This window comes from Lutjanus erythropterus, chromosome 10 (genome assembly GCF_056507025.1).
Source record: "Lutjanus erythropterus isolate fLutEry1 chromosome 10, fLutEry1.hap2, whole genome shotgun sequence".
Lineage (NCBI taxonomy): Eukaryota > Metazoa > Chordata > Actinopteri > Lutjaniformes > Lutjanidae > Lutjanus > Lutjanus erythropterus.
Window position 1 is genome coordinate 18756516 of NC_139326.1, and position 20275 is coordinate 18776790.

At 40.5% G+C, this 20275-nt stretch overlaps 1 protein-coding gene across 2 annotated transcripts; it reads left to right on the top strand.

Moving 5' to 3' along the window:
- LOC146320290 (LHFPL tetraspan subfamily member 2a protein-like) lies at positions 1-19868 on the top strand. 2 transcript variants are annotated; one of them, XM_084728514.1, is made up of 3 exons: positions 1-57; positions 15172-15904; positions 17855-19868. In XM_084728514.1, the coding sequence occupies exons 2-3, from the start codon at positions 15493-15495 to the stop codon at positions 18109-18111; spliced, it is 669 nt and encodes a 222-aa protein (XP_084584640.1). In that variant the 5' UTR covers positions 1-57; positions 15172-15492; the 3' UTR covers positions 18112-19868. The 2 variants fall into 2 exon arrangements, with proteins under 2 accessions (XP_084584640.1, XP_084584639.1); XM_084728513.1 differs by lacking the exon at positions 1-57 and adding an exon at positions 439-546.
- The last annotated feature ends 407 nt before the right edge of the window (positions 19869-20275 follow it).

Below are 20275 nucleotides of genomic sequence, written 5' to 3' on the forward strand. Positions count from 1 at the left end.
AAACACGTTTGCGTTTCAAACACAAAGGACAGCAACATCTCCAGACTGTGACTTCCTGTAAGTAGAAGACATTGGAACAAGGAGACTAATGCAGCTGTTTTAGGCTCTGACTTCATGCAACTTCTGTTTGGCTGGCAGATATGGAAGTGTCATGAATTAAAGTGTTGTTCTTGGACTGATTTACAGCTACACTCACACTTAATGCTGTTAGTCTCAGCCTACTTAGATTAATGTTCCTCAAACTGTCAGTAAAAGCTCACTGAGTTATGCAGAACAGTGTTTTAGTGGCAGCTGCTGCAGTTTGCATGCTTCATTGATTCGTATAATGCTGGAGGAGCCACCTGAAGACAATCTGAGTGATGATATTTTAAGATATTGTGGAGGGATGAGCAGATGCAAGTGAAACTGGCTTTACTCTGACCACTCTGTGTGTTCATGGTACCAGGGGTGTAGTCAAGACCAAGTCAAGACCAAGACCAGAGTTTTCTGAGACCAAGACGAGATCAAGACTTTCCGGGTTAGACACCAAGCCCAAGGCAGGGTGAGGTGAGTCAACACTCAGTGCTGTCACATCTCTAGCATTTTGTAGTGCTTATGTTGGAGCTGACATTAGCTAACACTAGTCAATAGCCGACTAGTCGTTGCATGTTAATGATATTAATTTAGTTATATTTTTGGGGCATGACATGAGCCATCAAGGCAAAAAAGGGTGTTGACCCTGAATGTGCTGGAACAAACAGCGAGGAGACTGAACCTTTTGCTAATTTACTTCTCAGATACTATAACCTCTCACAACTCTTGCACAGGAATAAATAATTTCTAACTCCACAAAAACACCAGTGGATTTATCAACCTTACAGATTAAGCTGCTAACTTGATAAGTTCACGCCTCCTGTCCATGCCTGAACCTGCCATGTCTTCATCGTCAACTGGCCTCCATGGTGTATCCTATAGGACTGCTAACTGAGCTAGCTTGCTGATGGCAGCTACAGCACAGTTAGCAGCAGTGCGCTGCAAAAAAAGTTCTCTGTTGCAACAATCCCCCTGGGCAATATGGCAAGGTCCAGCTCCTGAATGGAGCTAAGATGTTTTTGTTTCTGCAACTAACGAGTAAATGAAAACTCATGGCACCGGCTAATGGTTAAACCGACTATTGGGGGCAGCCCTAGGGGTAACATAACTTTTTATGCATTAGCTGCATTATGTGACCAGTCTCGTTATCACGGCAACATGTTGATCACAAGAAAAAACATAACTTTCGCCAGCAAGCTTTGATAATATCAGAATTCACTGCTGTGTGTTTTCTTTTGGACAGTTTTTCAGAAGAACCCTTTGTGGTTTAAGTAAAAACAAAGTTTTATTAGAGAAGATTTGGCTGATATCTGTGGGGTGGGAAGGGGTGCAAGTCGTTAAAAGTAACAAAAATTGAGTCAAGCTATTGGATGAATGTTAAGAAGGAAATTTTACATCCAATCACAGTAATCAGACGCCGCACAGACTATTTAGTGACATCCCCACAGTTGTGGTCTTTTGATGGGTTGTGAAATAAAATCCAGAGTCCTCTTTGTTCGAGACTGAGACAAGACCGAGTAAAAATGTAGTACAGACCGAGACTAGTCAGACACCTTCAAAAAGTTGACTGATCACAAAACTTAGACTACAACACTATCAGGTACAACATCTGGAAGCAGTTGGACATCACCAGACAGTGCTTGTTAGAGAAATCACCTCCATTAGAAGCCAACCTACTTATTATAGAGCATTTTTTTTATTGTTTTTATTTCTTAATCTGTCTTTCACACACATCCATGTTCCTTTCCTTCTCTTTGCACCACAACCCCATGTCCTTCAAATGCAGGGAGGAGGAGAGCCACCCATGGAGCTCTCCGCCTGACACACATTGCACTGAGAGGGGGAAGTGGTACTACATCATAAACTAAACAAAACCAGGAAAATGTGCAGTGTTTATTCAAGCTGAGCTCAAGGACAAACTGTAGTGAAGTGATGAGAGCAGGGAATCGCTACTATCTTTCACAAAGTGCTGATGAATTAACAACCATCAAAAACCTTTAGACTGTTAGAAATCAGTGATTTTCAATGTTCAACAGATGTTCTAGGAGTTATTCTATGATGCAGTTAAGATTTAATTGACTTTAGTGTGATTGCCCTAACCTGTCTACTTTTCCTAGGGTGAGTTTTCACAACTCCCACATTACAAGTGCAAACGTGTTTTTTGTCAGTGGATGGAGCAATGTGAAACTGGGAGAAGGGAGATTTTCCTTCTATAGTGAAAAAAAGTTGTCTCAGTGGCTATATGTCAAAGTGATCTATTGAGGTTTATACCAGACAGCAGACAAAACGGTAACTGGTGTTTTCATCCTCTGCATAGGTGATTTTGAACATCAGAAAGTAGTAAGTCCAGGAAGTAGTTAAGTAGTTCAGTAATACTTTATGGGCCAAAATAGTAGAAGAAAAAACACAAAAAATCCCATACAAATAGTTTTGTATATGTTATCCTGTTAATTACTCGTTGTCAGTTCTTTGCATTGTTGCTTACCACCAGAGGGTTTTAGGTTTTAAGTTTTTTGATTGATTCTTTGATTGATTTACAGATTTCCATCGGGCAAATCATTATTTTAGTTGGGTATGGGTTCTAGGAGGATCATCAGCAGAACAGATTTGAAAAGTCACATGTCACGTTTTGTTGCTCTGATTGGTTGTAGGTCTATCCAGTCATCCAGAGGTATTTTGATCCATATGTGTGTTGATAGACATGTTTGGAAGCGATGTTTACAACTGTGAATTAGTGTGATGATGAAAGACTAAGGCTAAGTAGTATTTTCCATGGCAAGTTAATTAATCTACTGGTGTAAAATCAGTGGAATACTCCTTTTATTGCAAGAAAGTTTCCATTTTTCATCAGTTTTCCTTTCATGTTTAGTGTTTCGCTGGAGATTTCTTGCCAACTTAGCTTGGTAATGCAGTGCTCATTGGTAAATGACTCTCATTTCGGATAGAGGAACATCTGTCAGTACGCAAACACAAATGTACCAACTCTATGGTAACATATTGTTGACAAATGTTTGTTGTGATGGCTTACCTACATCACAAGCTTCTTCAAGTTTTTGTATTGTATATGAATTCATGTAAACCAGCAGCTGCCTGGAAGGTAGAAATCTAAACTAATTTGAAAACTGATGAACATATAAAGTAAGCAACTTTAAGTCATTAGTTAAGACACAAAAAACCCTCATGAGGTCCTCAGTTTGTGACAGTGTAGAGTTCTTAAGGATTAGAAGAAAAGAAAAGTTTGTTTGTGCATCCATCATCTTTTTAGAAACAAACGCGACAGCTAAAGAAGTGAGGAGGGAGCAGAGCGAGGCCCTGTCATGCCTGTCTTTGTGTAAGTGAAATGTGAGGGTCGCTGAGGGGCTTTGTGCGTCACAAACTGTGGGGCCACTCCCGAGTCAGCGTGGGGAGTGAGGGGCCGGAGTGCTGCACAGATTGAATAGGTTAGGGGCCACAGCGGCCTGTCTGCAAGAATGAGGGAGTGCATTCTGGGCCAACGGTGGCATGTCTTTGAGAGCCGAAGAGTGAGTGAGGGGGCCAGTGTCGGCATGTCTTTGTGCAGCCTTTGTTCAGCTGAGTCGCGCCAGATGAAGAGGGCCGATTTTATTCAGGCTTTTCTGGCACATGCACACACAAACACACGCACACAAATGAGCTTGGCCGATACTTTTCTCTGGGGAAGTCATGCGTTTTGATGCAATTATACCCTGGACGACTGAGCACAGGCTGGCACCTTTCACAGTTTATCGGTGTGTATTTGTTTTTGTGTTTGTGCGTCAGTGAAGTGGGCTGTATTGTTTCTGCACACTGTTGGAGAGCTTCTCACTGTTGACTTCTTGTTTACATTTTGGGGCCTCTTATTGTCATCAAAACCTCAGGCCCCCCTGGTTGTATTTGAAAGCTAGAACTGCTGGCATTTCTTCACTTTATTTGGGGAATTGCGTTTGATGGCGTCTTACAGCTTGAATTGTTTTATAGTGTTTAATCTGGGTCTGTAAAATAAATCTAAACTAACTCTGGAGCATTTGATAGCCGCCATCACTCACTGACTAAGGTTATGAGACACAAGTTGTGGTAAATGCCTATCCATGGGAAACATTTTCTCCTCTTGCAACTCTCTCATTCGCTGTTTATGGAGGTCTACAAAAGCAGTGGCTCACATGGTTATGGTTAGTGAGAAAAAGTTCTTGAAGAGAGACGCTCTGGTTGTTTCATAATATCTGGGAGGATTGAGAAAGTTTGAACTCATCTTTGTGCTTGTTCTCTTTGGTGCTTTGTGTCTTTTGCACGACTCACTCCTTCGCAATCTGTCCTTCATGAAGCGTGCTGTGAAAGCAGGTGGATGTTTACCTCCCTAAGGCTGCAGGTTTAGGTGTGACAATCAAAGGGAGCCATGATGTACAACTCATTAGTGTTGTATTTAAGTTCCCATCATATCTTTTTGTTTGAAAAGCTTTGTTCTCTCTACACCTGTGATTTTAGACGTGGTTTGGGTTTCACAAACTGCCTTTCAGACTGCTTGGGGCAAAGAGAGCTCGCTGTTGATCTGTTGCTGTTCAGTAGATACAAACGAGTGGTAATGAAAATTTACAAGCCATCACTGCAGGGCATGGGTGTCTCCATTCGGCCTGATGTTAAGGCTTGCCTGCTGTTCTTACATCAACCAGTGTAACGTGCCACGACAGAGTCTTGAGAATGATGACTTTGCTTGAGAATCAAAAGGAAATTAATTGGGAAATTGAGAGTTGAGGGTGTAATATTTTGCAGGTGTGTGGTGTATGTTGGCTAATCAAGCTACACTGCTTCATTCTCCCTCACTTCACCTACAGCTCAGCTGCTTGCATTCTTTCATGAAAGAGGGATATGTTTGGTCCTGCCCAACTCTGACTGGTATCATACTAGTTTCATATCTCTTGGGGTGTTTATTTTCCTGATTCTTGGAGGGAAATGAGACCCTCATCAGTGGCCTGTGATTTCCTTACTGTCCACATCTTGTTTGAGTAGCTGTGCAGGCCCGAAAAGGGTGAAACAGCCTCTCATGTGGTTTTGGTTTTGGGGCCTTCCTCCTGGCTGGTCCAGATGCATGACCAGACCCGGCGCAGCAGCTTAGGGAACAGATTGCCTTGGTTTGAGGTTTCTGGTTCAGGATCTGTGAGTTAAGGAAAATGAGCTAATGGAGTTCTTCCATCCCGGATCGTCTGGGGGGTCATCTGATCTGGGTGGGTGATCCACCAGCTGAAATACGCAATTCTAAACAGCAGAGGTGTGGGTTTGGGTCACATGATTTGAGTCAGAGTAGAGTCACAAATTTGATGACTGTAGACTGACCAAAATCAAAAAATACTTGCAACTTGACGTGGACTTCAACACCAGTGACTCTTGACTTCACTTGGACTTGAGCCTTTTGACTTGACAATACTTCAAACCTTTGCTTTGGCCTAAAAAAAAATAGGATTCCAGAGGAACTATTAAGAAATTTTAATTTTGATTTTGCTTATTGATTCCTACACAAATTTCACTCATGCTAGTTTAAAATTAAACTGTGTACTGTAAACATTTACAGTATATTGACCTGTTGAATGCATGTCTTTCTTTCTGTCTCCTGGTGCATTTGTCTTATTCAATCATGAGTCATACTCAGCTGTTGCAGAGTTGTTTGACTAACAAGTGAATAGTACAAGTTGTGAGTCTTGTTACAGTCACCTGATTTTAGCAAATGCTATGTTACAGAATGCATTACAAGGATGAGATACTGCTCCATTTATTACTGTAAATTAGCCTCAGTAAACCCTCATTCAAGAAACCAGAAAAGAGACCACTGTTGTTACAGCTATCTAGCTAACATTAGTTACTCAGTATTTCAGCTGGTAGAATTTATCCACAGTAATTAGCTTTTCACATAATTCTGCTGTGAAGAATGCAGGACACGCAAAGAATATTATTCGTTAAGAACTGAAATCAATAAGAAGGATTTGAAATGGAATCATTAAATCATCATTAAATGACACCCATCCCTGGCCATTAATCAATTCATATCTCTCCATTTCTGATTCAACTATATTATTTGTTATTAATTCACAAGACATTGACATTTAATTCCCCAGATCCACTTCGTCTGAACCAATCCAACAGCATCCAATCAAGTTGCAGGAGTGAATTAATGTTACGTTACTGAGCTACATTTGGAAAAAAAATATCAAAGATAATTTTATTTGTGTACAAAAGCTACAAGGCAGTCAACAAAAAACAGTATGCAAAACGTGAGGGTTGGAAATTAAAGACGAAGATGCAACAGCTTCCAACCTCGTGCAACATTTGAAGTTTCATTAAAAAAAAACAGTAGATTAAGGCTCCATTGTTAAAACGGCATTACATTGGGTGAAGAGGGCATTATACCTTGTTTAAGACTCAAAACTAAAAGTTCAGGACTTGGGACTTAACTTGGGACTTGAGTGCAAGGTCTCGAAACTTTCTTGTGACTCTCAAAACAGCGACTTGGTCCCACTGCTGCTAAACTAAGGCATGTCCATGCTGTCTCAGAATTTTTAAAATCATGTCCATGAATGGAATTGTTTCTTGTAAAATCTGAACGTCTGTGTCTAAACTTCCCTTTATAGACCAATCTGGGTCAACTGTCTCTAGATCTCTCAGCCACCCACCTTCAGTCCTCAGTCATTTTCACCCTCTGCAGCAGACTACCGTGGCCAGCACTCATTACCTCAGCACCTTGGCATGCTACCAGAGCCTTAGCTGTTATCTCAGACCAATTACTCTAGATTTACTACTCAGCGACCTCCTCTAAACTAACGGCCAACTGACTGACCCACATATGCCTCATATCCACTACTTTGTCTAGAGCTTTAAAAGGGCTCGACTCAAACTGATGTTATGCTTCATTAGTAGAAATTTTTATTAAGCGTGCAGGCGGCTCAGCCAACAGGTTTTCACAGCCAAACTTGTAGTCCACATGTCTGGCTGTAGGCCCTGGGTTGTATTTTTTGTAAATTCCACCAAAGGAAGTTTGTCTCATAGCAGCATGGAGACTGTTCATGTTGGCTCGCCGAATGACGGATTGGAAAACTGTGTGTAAGTTGGCTTCAGACCCTCACTGCGTCGACATAATCCTGTGTGGCAGGCTTGGTTTGTGTCAGGACAGGAGGGCACTGTGGGAAGGAGCAGGTCCAGCATATCTACTGCATCATCAGTCAAGCTCAGCATCGTGGAGGACTCATGAAAGAAGCATTGGACTCCATGATCTGTCAGTGCTGGTGATGATACATATCTATGACAGTGACTCCACTGCAGGCACATGGAGAGCTGCAGAAACAGAGATCTGACAGTTTGAAGATACATATCTATCAAAAGCAACTGGGGAGGGAGAGACCTCTTATCCACAGCGCCGTGTTCGCTGGGCTATGAATAAGTCATAATTCTGAGTGTCTCATGTGCCGTGAAGTGTAAAATACTCCTCCCTCAGCACTCACGATAAACACACACAGAAAATCTTGACCTTGCTGAGGAAGTGCTGTTCAAGCACTTTCCCAGAAGTCTGTTAAACAACCAGCAAACAAGCGGAAAGTATTCATCAGGTTCAGGATGTCGTGACCTTTCTGCACTTCAAGCACAGTCACACACACAGGTATGCACATAGACAGTATGTATACATGTGCAAATCACCACATGTGCAGATTAGGATCTAAAAGTAGCACAATTTCATATAACTGGAACATTAATAATCTAGCACTAAAGATATATTAGATATTTAGGTTATCAACCAATTTGTAGAATTTGCAATGGAGTTGCAACCATTAATTGATTAGATTATGAATCAATTATTAAAATAATTGCCAACTATTTTAATATTTTTTAAAGGAAATAAGTTAATATTCTCTAATTTCATTTCTTAAATGTGAATATCAAAACAACCACTGACTTCAAGACAAGTGAACCAGAAGTGCTAATATGCTAACTACTCTCCTAGTTTTAGGACTCAGTCCTGCAGCACTGTGTATCTGTAAGTCCTCTAATTTTTCATCTTAAATGTCAATATCATTGTCTAAAAGGGTGATAAAACCCTTCTGCACACCTTCTCAAAATACTCAGCTTTTTATCCCACTAGAAAAAAGTCCCTTTGAGTTTTATCTCCCCCTGAGCGCAGGCCTAAGTGAGACTACAGAGAGCCATGATGAGATATGGGTGAAGAGATTTCCAGTAAGAAATGGGGGAGATCACACAAGGTGCCTGCTGACTGGCTTGACAAGGTATGTTTAGGCGCCATCCCTGTAGTTTAAAGAGGCAGAGCTGCTAATTTGAGGGCATTGTAGTCTTAACAGAGCGCACTATGCCCAGCCTGGATGGACTATAATCAGCTGATTTAAACTCCACAGAGAAACCAAAGAAAAAACTCATGCAAACAAACATGCGCGCGCACACACACACACACACACACACACACACACACACACACACACACACACACACACACACAAATGAATACATATATATACAAAAAAAGCTACATTTCTATATTGTAATGGTTGCTATAAACAGAGCGTAAACACTGTGTGTGTGGTTAGTCAGGCTGAGTAAGTGCTGTTGTGTGAAACCATTGTAACTACTGCAGAATGGAAACTGTGATAACAATAAGGAGAGCCAAGGTTTGTGTGGATGCCTGGAATAAATTCAAGGACAATAATAGAATAGGGTGCACCACCCAAACCATTCAACACATAACACACTTCAAATACCTGATTTCGTTTTACTCTGCCTTTTCCTTACAGTTGTAATTCCCCTGAAACAGACTCACAAATACAAATTTGTTTCTTCAGACATTCCTTTGGTAGTTTTTGACAGAAATCTGATTGAGGGTCAGTGACGGTTTAGATGGGAAGAAGATCATCTTCACAATGCATGACTAAGCCTCAGAGACTCAGACACTGATGCTTCCTGTTTGCTTCCTGTTTATTTCTGCCGTTTCCTTTTTGGCTGATAATGAATAGTCACGTTGTTGCAGCGTCTTTATCCTGTTGCTATAACTTCACTCAGCTCAGTTGTAACTGAAACACACTCCCTCTTCCTCAGTTTATCTTTAAGATGGGTAATTATATGTAGACGGTGTATTTTGGCTGAGGGTTCATTTAATCTCTAATTAGGATGCAAAACTGTTGAAATAGAATAAAGTAAATTGTAACTGGGGATGTTCCCCTGAAATGGATGTAAATAACTAAGTAAAGCTTTATTTATATAGCACTTAAAAACGAAAAAACTAAGTGTTTCACACAAGCATGCAAAAATATAAAAATTACAACATAGAATACAGTCCAATAAGAGACAGAACAAATTGCCAAAACAAAACAAAAACAGGGAAGATGCTATAAAAACTGGAAACTGGAAGGATGCAAGATCAGGGGTATTATGAAGGACTGACAGCTAGTTCTAGTTAAAGCAACTGTTGATGAATTACAGTGGATTGACTGTGACACGTGTAGAGGGAATTACAGTAATCTAGATGGGAAAAAATAATATAAAATAAAATAAAAAATAAAATAGTGTTGTTTAATAGTTCAAGATACATCTGATTTTTTTCAATGTTGCTGAAGAAAACAGGACTGAACAAGCTTGGTTACGATGTTCCAAAATCATTTATTGATCAATGTTGAGGGAGAACAGTTTATTCAGGTCATTTGGTTTTGTAGGAAAATAGATCTGAATATCATCGGCATAACAGTGATGTGACACATCTTGAAAGCAGCTGAACAAATTGCCCAGATGATGCACGTCCAATGAGAAAACGACTGGTCCAAGGACTGAACCAAAAGAAGGTGTAGGAAAGTGGTCGCTGGATGACATTGACACCAAAGGATATTCTGGTTGTATGTGGACAGGTCTGTAGCGATATTGTTACTTTATGACATTGTTGGACACACATTCACATGCAACATTATACAGTAAAGCTTATAACTTAAGGTATGATTCTACCCAAAAATCCAACATAGCTCTGGTTGTTTCTGTTAATTACAATCCATTTGCTTCTCTTTTCTTTTGCCTTTGTCAGTCTGCAAAAAGGTTTCCATTCAGTAGACTTTTTGCCACGCTCAGTAGATCAAATATTATGAACTTGACAGATAGGCTTCACTGTCAAACTCAAAACAACCTAAGTCTTTGCACAAACTAGACGCCCAATCCTTTATCGCAGCTACAGCAGAAATACTTGAAAACACAGCCGTGAACTGCAGATATGGCTGAATCCTCCTCAACTGAATCACACCCGCATCTTAAGTGTTTCAAATCTCATACCTGAGGGTCCTCAGATGTTGGCACGCCTGTGACTTTGTTATTGTGACCCAGTTCTGCTGGTTCCTAGTCAACGCCGACTGCAGATGAATCAGTTAGTCTTTTTAGCTGCAAGAGATAATTCTCTTGTTTTGTGGCCTGGGAAATGTCTGAAGTGTTTTGCCCTGAACTTACTCAGATCATATCAGACAATACACAACAGCCGTGTTCATTCCTTACAGATGTGGTGGGATGATTTACCATCCTAAGTGGAGGCTTTTGGGGAGGTTATGTGTAACCTAATTCCACACTTATTCCCCTCGGGGCATCAGAGTGACTTGTAGCTCTTAATGAATGTTTGTGCGCCAAACTTTTCATCACCTACAAAATGACACATTCAGTAAGAATTAGAGCGATAACATGATGGAACAGCCTCCTTTCCCTTATATGTGAAAGTTATGAATCTTTTACACTGAAGTAAAGCCTTATTTATACTGTTGTTAATCTCACAACTGATAGAGACTGAAGACAGAGTTACTTTACACCAAATAAAAAACAAATAACTAAGTTCTCATGATTCAAGCATTCATGCAAAAATGTTTGGTTTTATGTTCCCAGATTTTGAGATACTTGTCTCTGAGATATCTGCCTCCACCCTAGTACAATGGAGGCAAGTGGAATTTTGGCAGTTGTGCTCACAGAATTGAAGAATTAGATTTAAATAATTCAATATCAACTTTTCCTTCTAGATAAAATGATCCTGTTTAGTCTGAATCAAGGGTGCCCAAACCTTTTCCTTTAGAGGGCCAAAACTGAAATTTAATGGTGGGTCATGAGTCAAAAGCAAACATAAATATGTACCATATTGTTAATATGAAAAATGGTACAAACTCAGATTACAAAAAATTAATGATCCTACATACAGAGAATTATTACCTCACAAAAAAAAACAGTAAACAGCGTCTCTATTGCAATTTTTTTTAGATGAACTTTTTTTTTTTACACTAGAAACATGTGGAAGGCCAAATTGAACCACATGGTGTGGAAACGTTGGCCTGCGGGCCACACTTTGGGCAGCCCTGCTCTAAATAATCCTCACTGTCAACAGTTTGACTATTTCTTCAGTAGAAAGTAGTTCTAAAGAAGGAAAATACTGGAATAACCCATCTCAGTGCTTAAAATATATGTGTGTCTGTAGCTGTGCTCCCTGACGGCCGTTTGCCCTCAGTTGGAGACCAAACAGAGCTTTGGAGGCAGGGTTAGGAACTTTGACATCATCTGTCTACGTTCAACTGCCATGTTTCTACAGCAGCCTAGAATGGACAAACCAAAGACTGGCTCTGGATATGACCTTTCTCACAGGTTTTGCAGGCTTTCTAGGTTCTCCTACACAATCCACAAGCTCACCACTCGATGCCACTAAATCACACACACTGGCCCTTTATTGAGAAGGTAACTGCCTGACTGCTACCACAAAATAATGCTGGTGTGATGGTGTGTCACTCATTACTGATTTGTTATGGTAGAACAGAACAACAGGAGAATACCTCCTGGAAAACATAAATCTCATAACATGAACACAATGTCAAGCTGAAAGAATTACATGAGACAAAATGTCAGTTCAGTCTGTTTATCAGGGTAATCTTTTAATGCTGCAAACATCATGAATGGAATCTGCTTCACCTCCCACTATCTGCATGGCCAGATACCACCAGAGATTCGTTAAAAATGTTTTTTTTTTGTTGTTGTTGTAGTTTTGGTGGTGAATGTAAACCCTTTGACCTTCTCACAACCTCTTTTTGGAGGATGCACAGACTTGGAAGTATGAAGGGACTCCTCCTGACTCCGCCAGTGAGATCCACCAAGAGAGTTGATCATTCTGTATTTAAACCAGATCCCACATATTTTCCTGTGTGTATCATAATGCTGGATCATGACATCAGACGACTTCTGAGAAACCTCCATGCTCCCATGAGACCATGGCTATGTCAAGGCCAGTGTGGTCACAGCAACTAAATCATAACATAGCAACAGTATCACTTTGATTGGGACTTTATACAAACTCAAAAACACACTTGAACAGTGACTCACATGCACACACACACAGGATTGCTCTGAAGTGTCATCTGTTACAGGTTACAAGATATTTGCAATCAAGTTTTGATTGCTGTTGAGTAAAGAACAAATACATTTGACTTTTTTTTACTGCAGCATCAAAAATAACATAATAAAAACTCCACCAATTCACTGCATTTTTTTCAAACGTCATGCAGTGGGTCATGTGTACGCCTAATATTTTCGATCTCTTGTGTTGCTGTGATTCACAATTTTTGGCAAACCTTGAAAAGCCCATTTTATTGACTGCTCTGTTTTATGTCAGTTGCTGACTCCTCACTCCTCTTAACCGACTGGTAGGGGCTACAAGTCATCAACAACTGCTAGGCTAAAAACAGGACTTACCTATTAGTCCATTGAATGCCATATTTTGGCCTTTGTCATGACTCAAAAACTGACATCCATAGAAAAGTTTTGTCTCATCTTAAACTGGAGCATTTGCAGATTAATTCCATATCTGATGCTACACCAGGGGCGTCAAACTCAATCACAGAAGGGGCCAAATTTTAAAACGTCTAAGTCGTGGGCCAGACAGAATTAACATTTCCTGAACAGTCTAAAACTGACTGTTTTATTCAGAAATATGAATTTGAACAACCAGACTACAACAACTTAATCTTCAATAAAATAAATAACATTTAAAATAAGTTTTTTCTTCAACAATAACATAAAGCAAAATGAGAATATTTCAGCTCAGAATATTTAACCTCACATTAAGCTCACATATCCGATCAGCAACAGTATTTCTGCTGAGGCTTGCATTTGAAAATGCTTTCTTTTTGTCTGGACACAAGACATCGCACGCTTTAATCATGCAGCGCTTCAAAAACTCTCCCTCTGTAATTGGCCCGGCTGATTTGGCTCTCTCTTCTGCCGCTATAAAACCAGCTTTCTCAGCAGCTTCAGTTTGTGATTTTGCTTTTGTGAACATAGCCTGCTGTGACACCAAACTCTTTTTAAACTCTTCTGCCTTCTGTAGCTTCTGCTGTGTGTCCAGGTTTTTGTACTTGTCCTGATGTTATGTCTCATAGTGCTGTCTTATGTTATATCCTTTAATTATGGCCACGTTAGCTCAGGTTTACCTCCGATGTTGACAAACAGGTCCTCTGTCTCCCACCTGCTTTGGAAGTCCCTGTTTTCAAAGTCCACTTTTCGTTTGGTCATTTATTTTGGGGGCTAGCTTAAGTGTCACTGTAAAAGAGCTGACTGATGCATTCATCCGCTGACCACTGATCAGTGTGTCATTAGAGCAGTGGGAGGAGGAGGGGCTGCTGCATAGGTCTTGACTTGCGTGGCAGCTGTTGCAGTGCATCTTGGGATTTGTAGTGGTGGGAGTGCTATTTACCGGCGGGCCATTCATGATAGACACATGAAATTATCTAATGGGCTGTACATAATTGTATTGTGGGCCGGATGTGGCCTGCGGGCCTTGAGTTTGACATGTGTTACACCATACTGGAGCATTCAGGCATTCACTAGAAAACAAATGAGGTACTGAATCAACTGTAAATCGCTTTATTCTCAAAAGATTTTTATCCAATTTGTTTTTATACAAACCTGAAAAATTGAATATGATAGCGGTTACTTGTTGAGATTAAAAGGGCAGTTTGACACAAAATCAAAAATGCATATTTTTCCTTACCTGCAGTCTTATTTATCCATCTAGAGTGTTTTGGTGTGAGTTGCCGAGTTTTGGAAACATTGGGTGTAGAGACGTCTGCCTTCCCTCTAATATAATGGGATTAAATGATATATGAACAATTCAGCAGCAATGTCTCTTTCCAGAAATCTTGACACGATTAATGAAGATTAGAAAGACAGTAGATTCTGCCGTAGACAGAGACTAATTCCTGACTGAAACTGCTCACAGCAAGGGGTCGTCTGTGGATTATCACGAGTAACTGAATCATGGTTTATTTAGAATTCCAGCTTTTGTGAGTTCCTCCTAAAATGTAGATTTCGATCTGGTATAATATTGTAAAGCTGTCTGGTTGCTTCTAATGTTATAAATGTTTTAAATAAATAACAATGTTTAAATTGAGAAGTTTGGACTTATCACCCTCTTTATTAAGTTTAGTTAGGTGAACGCAGAACGCTCGTATACAAACCCATTACACTATTTTATGCATCTCAACGAAAACTGAGACTGCACAATACAAAAACACTTTTAGTTTAAATAGTGAACTGAATGATAGAGCTCTACTTCATGTCGTGTGTGTGCTTGCCGCTGCAGCAGCGAGGATCTGGCATGTGTTAGTGGCATGCTGTAACAGAGCTCTGCATTGATCTGTGTTGACAGCTGCTCAGTGGCAACATACTCAAGGCTCCAGTTATTTTGCAGATAAAATACAACATACCAAAGCAGAGTGATCATGAGTAAAATGATGACAATGTAGACTTTGTTATGTGCGTGTGATTCATCTTGACTGTTCCAGCGGACATCTGGAAGTGTTGCTCATGATATACTCACAGCTGGCTGATAGAGAATCTGAAGTAGCATTCGGTGGGAACTGGTGGGTGAGGACTGGTCTATTTGATGACAGTGGTACAGATTAGACATCCTGTGGGGCCTCCAGCTTGATGATTCATAGTGGATGGGAAATCAGTCTCTGGTCACTGTCCCTTTTTTTCCGCCTTATAGACGTCAGTTACTCCCACTTCATATGTATACAGCTTCTGTGCGTCTCTGACCGTCTTGTGTGTCTCTGTCTGTAGGTGTGCTTTTCAGGACAGTACGATGGCTGAGGGAAGCTGCTTCGGTGCGTTGTAGCTGTGTGGGATGACCAGAGCTGGACCTTACCTCAGAGAAGAAAGAGTCCTGAGAGGGGGGGAAAACATCTGCTCAGAGAGGATAAGATCAGCAGCACATCTGGATCTAAACTGGGAACCTATTGGACCTTTCTCTTTGTAAGGAAAGGAATTTAAACTCCCTGATATCAGTACTCTTCTGTCACTTGGAGGAGTTTTAAAAGGCTTCAAGGATTTTTATTTTATTTTCTATCAGCGGCAGCAGCCGTCTCAGAAAGACTTAACGCCATGTGCCATGTTATTGTAACATGCCGCTCCATGCTCTGGACGCTACTCAGTATTGTGGTGGCCTTCGCTGAGCTCATTGCCTTCATGAGCCCTGATTGGTTGCTGGGGTTCCCTCGGTCTGACCCCAACGCGAGCGGGGCAGGAGTGGACTCCGGGGAGTACCGGCCGTCTCTCGGCCTCTACAGCCGCTGCCTCCGTATCGGGAAGCGGGGAGTAGGGGTGAGCTGCGGGCCTTACGCTGGGACATTTGGAGAAGTGGCCAGTGGCTTCTGGCAGGCGGCCATGTTGTTTCTGGCGGCGGGGACGTTAGTGCTCGGAGGAGTGGCCTGCATCTCTATCTTCAGCCTGTGCTTCCAGAGCATCCTGAAGAAGAGCTTGTTCAACATCTGTGGACTGCTCCAGGCGATCGGAGGTGAGACATCTGTGTGTGTGTATGTGTGTGTGTGTGTGTGGATGTCTGACACAGAAAAAAAAATAGTCCTGTGTCCAGATCTTCCACATCAGGGCTCGGCAACCTGCAGCTCTAGAGCCACGTGGCTCTTTTGCCCCTCTCTAGTGGCTCCCTGTGGCTTTGACAAAAATTGTATAAGAGATGGTTCTTATTTAAACATTTTAGGTTTCATTTATCATTTTTGTAGACCTAAAGTGATTCCTACATTCTAGTTGTTAAAACATGTAGCCTATACACCGAAATAAAAAAATGAAAATATTTAATAGCTGTTTTTTCTTTTTTGGCCAAAACTGGCTATTTTAATAGTGAAGGTTGTTGGCTCCTGTTCTGCACAAACTGCGCTCTCAGAAATCAGATTCACTCAATTCTATTCTTAGACAGAGATAGATGGGAACCAGGGAAAGAGAGTGACATGCAGCAAAAGTCTTCAGCTGGAATCAAACTGACCACTTTATCAGAAGGACACATCAAAGTATAGTTTATACAAAAATAACATGAAGTCCCAGGCTATTTTCTCTTTTAAAATAATTAAAATTCCTTAATTGTCACAGCATGGTCATATTAGACCTTGAAACAAACAAACTGCTGTGTTTTCAGCATCAACCCTTGATCATTTTTTTAAGGTGTATATTGTAACAAAAAAGGCATTTTAATTGCATTCAAACTATTTTTTCACCCTTAAAAAACAGAACAAACAAACAAAAAAACCCAAACATATACCATATAACATATTAACACTTTTTTATTGACATGCTTCACAGTTGGAAGGACAGTAAGGGAATTGGAAGTTCCCACAAATTGTTCTCACTGTATGCAAATATATGCATCAGCTGCCTTCATACAGATGGATACGTTCCAGTGACAGAAAAAACGGGGAGGAAAGAAGAAGCTAATGCCAACTGGAAGACTGTATTCAATATAATGCAGATCTCCACCAGCAACCTGAAAAGAATATTTAGATGTAACCTCATTTTAATCACCAATATTTTAATTAATCACTGTAATTACATTTTTTCTCTGTTACAGTGACATGAAGTAATTTTTCTCCAGCACTGCTACGATCCTATTAGACTTGTCAGAATTACCACATGAATTCTTAGGTTATGGCTAAAATGTGTTTTGTGACACAGTGAGCTTTGACCTTTACAGTTCATTCTTGAGTCCAAGTGGACATTTGTAATTCCCTCCAAGAGTTTCTGAGATATCACAGTCACGAGAGTGAGACAGATGAGAGGTTTTAGTGACCTTTGACCTTTAATCACCAAAATCTCATTGGTTCATCCCTGAGTCAAAGTGAACATTTGTGCCAAGTTTGGAGAACTTCCCTGAAGGCGTTCTTGAGATGTTACATTTCACAAGAATGGGATTTCCAAAAAACTATGCTTTCTGCTTGGTGAAGATAATCTGTTTGGGATCTGTGACACAGTTTATAATTTTAACTTGTCTTTGCAAGCAAATTACTGTACGTTTAATAATCATGCATTTCGAGAATTTTAGTGTTTTATTGCATTTCTAAGTTGAAAAGTTTGAGTGTACAAGTTGGCAACATCTCGTCACGTTCCATCACATTTTATCTACTTTGAGGTCGGATATTCCAACCAAACTTCTCTCAGACTTTTGCATGTTTCTTTCAACAAGCATGTTTCCCACAGGTGTGTCTGACTAGACATGTCTGTCAAGTAGGTAATCCATCATTATGTGACATCACTGTTGAAGCAGCAGTCAAATGGGGTCTTTTCTCTCATCACAAATCAAAAGCTTGTCAGCTGAAAAGTAGACTAACTTCTATTCACCAGAATTGAGTCACCATTTTCCCAGCTGCACTGAGATCTGTTTGTGCTTTCAGCCCGATGTTTACGTGTACGTGACTAAACCCCTTGTCTCATCGTGTTTTCGCTCTCCCTCCTCTAGGCCTGCTGCTGATGGTGGGCCTCATGCTGTACCCTGCTGGTTGGGGTTCAGAGAAGGTGATCGGCTACTGCGGCCCAGAGGCCTCGCCCTTCAGGCCAGATCTGTGCTCACTCGGCTGGGCGTTCTACACAGCGATCGGAGGAACGCTGGCGAGCTTCCTGTGTGCCGTTCTGTCCGCACAGGCTGAGATCGCCACCTCCAGCGACAAGGTTCAAGAGGAGATTGAGGAGGGGAAGAGTCTGATCTGCCTGCTCTGAGACTTCAGAAACCCTCCAGGAAATATACAGACATTTCACTGAGTGATGTCGTCATGATAGCCTGTATAAAATCAGCTGGTTGTTAAAAAGATAGAAGCCTTGGTGACAGTTTTTTTAAATGTTAGGCATGGTCTTCTCTTCTGAAACTTGCTGAAACTTACCTGAAGATACCAAGATGCAGGAAAAAAGAGAATTACTCCTTCTGCAGCTTCAGGTTAAACTGCCACAAAATCGGTGGTACAGCAGCAGGCTAAGGTGCATTATCTGTACATTTATCCACTGCTTTTTGACCAAGATACTGTTTATTTTTGTAACATTTCTTGCCTTAAACCACTGTATTGAAATAATAGGATTAGTTAAAGGGAAACCTCACCACTTTCTATGTGGCGATGGTAAATGTAGTCAACTGAAGCAGTAAATTCCTTACTGTGTACTATATTGACCAAGAAAGCTGTGTTCTCCTTTATGGGGACCCATGCTGGTAGTGCCTACGTGTACCAGGGTGCATTGTGCTGAAGTTTCTGACGCCCATGGATGAGAAAGCAGCCCATCTGGGTACTTTGCTCCTGCATCATGTCCCAGCCCCTCTTTGGCTGAAAACGATAACTCTAATTTGGCTGGCGGCAAATACAAATTCCGAGGTCTTTGCCAGTTTAAATACATAAAATAAGAAAACCGTGTCGCTGTTTAGCTGTTAGGAGCCCAAATCCGCTGGCCAGTCAGGTAAACAATTATGCTGCGTCAATAAATCACGCACTGAGGAATTTACCATCAACACTGATTCGACGTCTACGTAAAAAGTGGTGAGTTTTCCCTTTGAAGAAGCTGGTAGTGGAGATGTCATTAGTGTTATCGTGGACAGGTTAAACACTGCCAGTAAAACAGTGTGCAGGCTTGTAACGTCATTATAATGTTCATTCACACGGTTCACCTGCAAACCTCAACAAACCACTGAATACTAGCAGATGTGTCCAACAGCTTGCATATGTTCTCTGTGTGTGTATGAGTGTGTGTGTGTTAGACATTACCTGTTGAGGTTTATAAATGTCCATATGCTCTGATTCTGTGGCACAGCGGGAGAGCTACCTTTTAAATGTGTTATTTAAGGGAGTGTTCACTTTAAAGGGAGTTCCTCCTGTTTAAATAGATCGTTGGGTCTATTGCAGCTTATTAACCAGCAGAGTGTGTGCAGAAAAGGAGCAGAGACTTGGCCATGTGGTGAGTTTTCATGAAGGCATGTTTTGTCACAGTGAGATAAAACAGACAAGCTTATCATGGGTTACCTTATGGCACACCACACAGACAAGATCTGACTTTGTACACATGTCCAAGACACAAAAAAGTGAGTAAATATTCAAAAAGCCTTAGTTAACGCTTTGTTAGACAGATGCCAAAACTCCCATAGGGTCATTTGGACATTTTTCAAAGCTGATTAAGGCACAACTGTGTGTTTCTTTGTTTGTTTGGTACATTTGGAGAATTCCTAAAGATCACCTGATTACTGTATTTTGCACTTGGTCCTTAATTCATTTCACATTACTACATATTTCTGTTCACTTGTTTTCTTTCTTTTTGTTTTTCAGCAATACTTCGATAAGCCTGAGTTGCACCAACAAAGATTAATTTATTCTAAAATTAGTTCTAATCAGAGTTTAGGAAAACTAGGTTTACAATAAGTAAATCCAGGTTTAAAATTCAGCAGAACTCAGTTGCATAGTTAAAAACTAATCTCAGTTTAGTAAATCCAAGTTCAGTGAGATAAACTAAAATTAAGAGTCCAATCAATATGGAGATGCATGCTGACCCAATAAAAAAATAAAAAAAATAAAAAATGTTTCATTGTTTGTTGTGTAGCTAAAAAGTTTTTAAAAGTTATATTGTTTGCTAGCTAGCTGAAACAAAGAGAGTTATATTGTTTGGTTGACAGCTAAAAAGTTAACAAAATGTTGCATGTAGCTGCAAAGTTGATTTACCTACTCATGATGGGTCAGCAGATAATTATTTTTGCTCAGTCCATGTAAAAAAGGCAGCTATTTTAAAGGTTAAACCTCCTCAAGTGTAAGTTTAAAGTTAATACTGGGTCACATTTTAAATTGGAGTTAAATGTTTTAGTGCAACAGAGTTAAATTTACTTTAGAGTTTAAAGAGAGGTTTAATTCAGTTA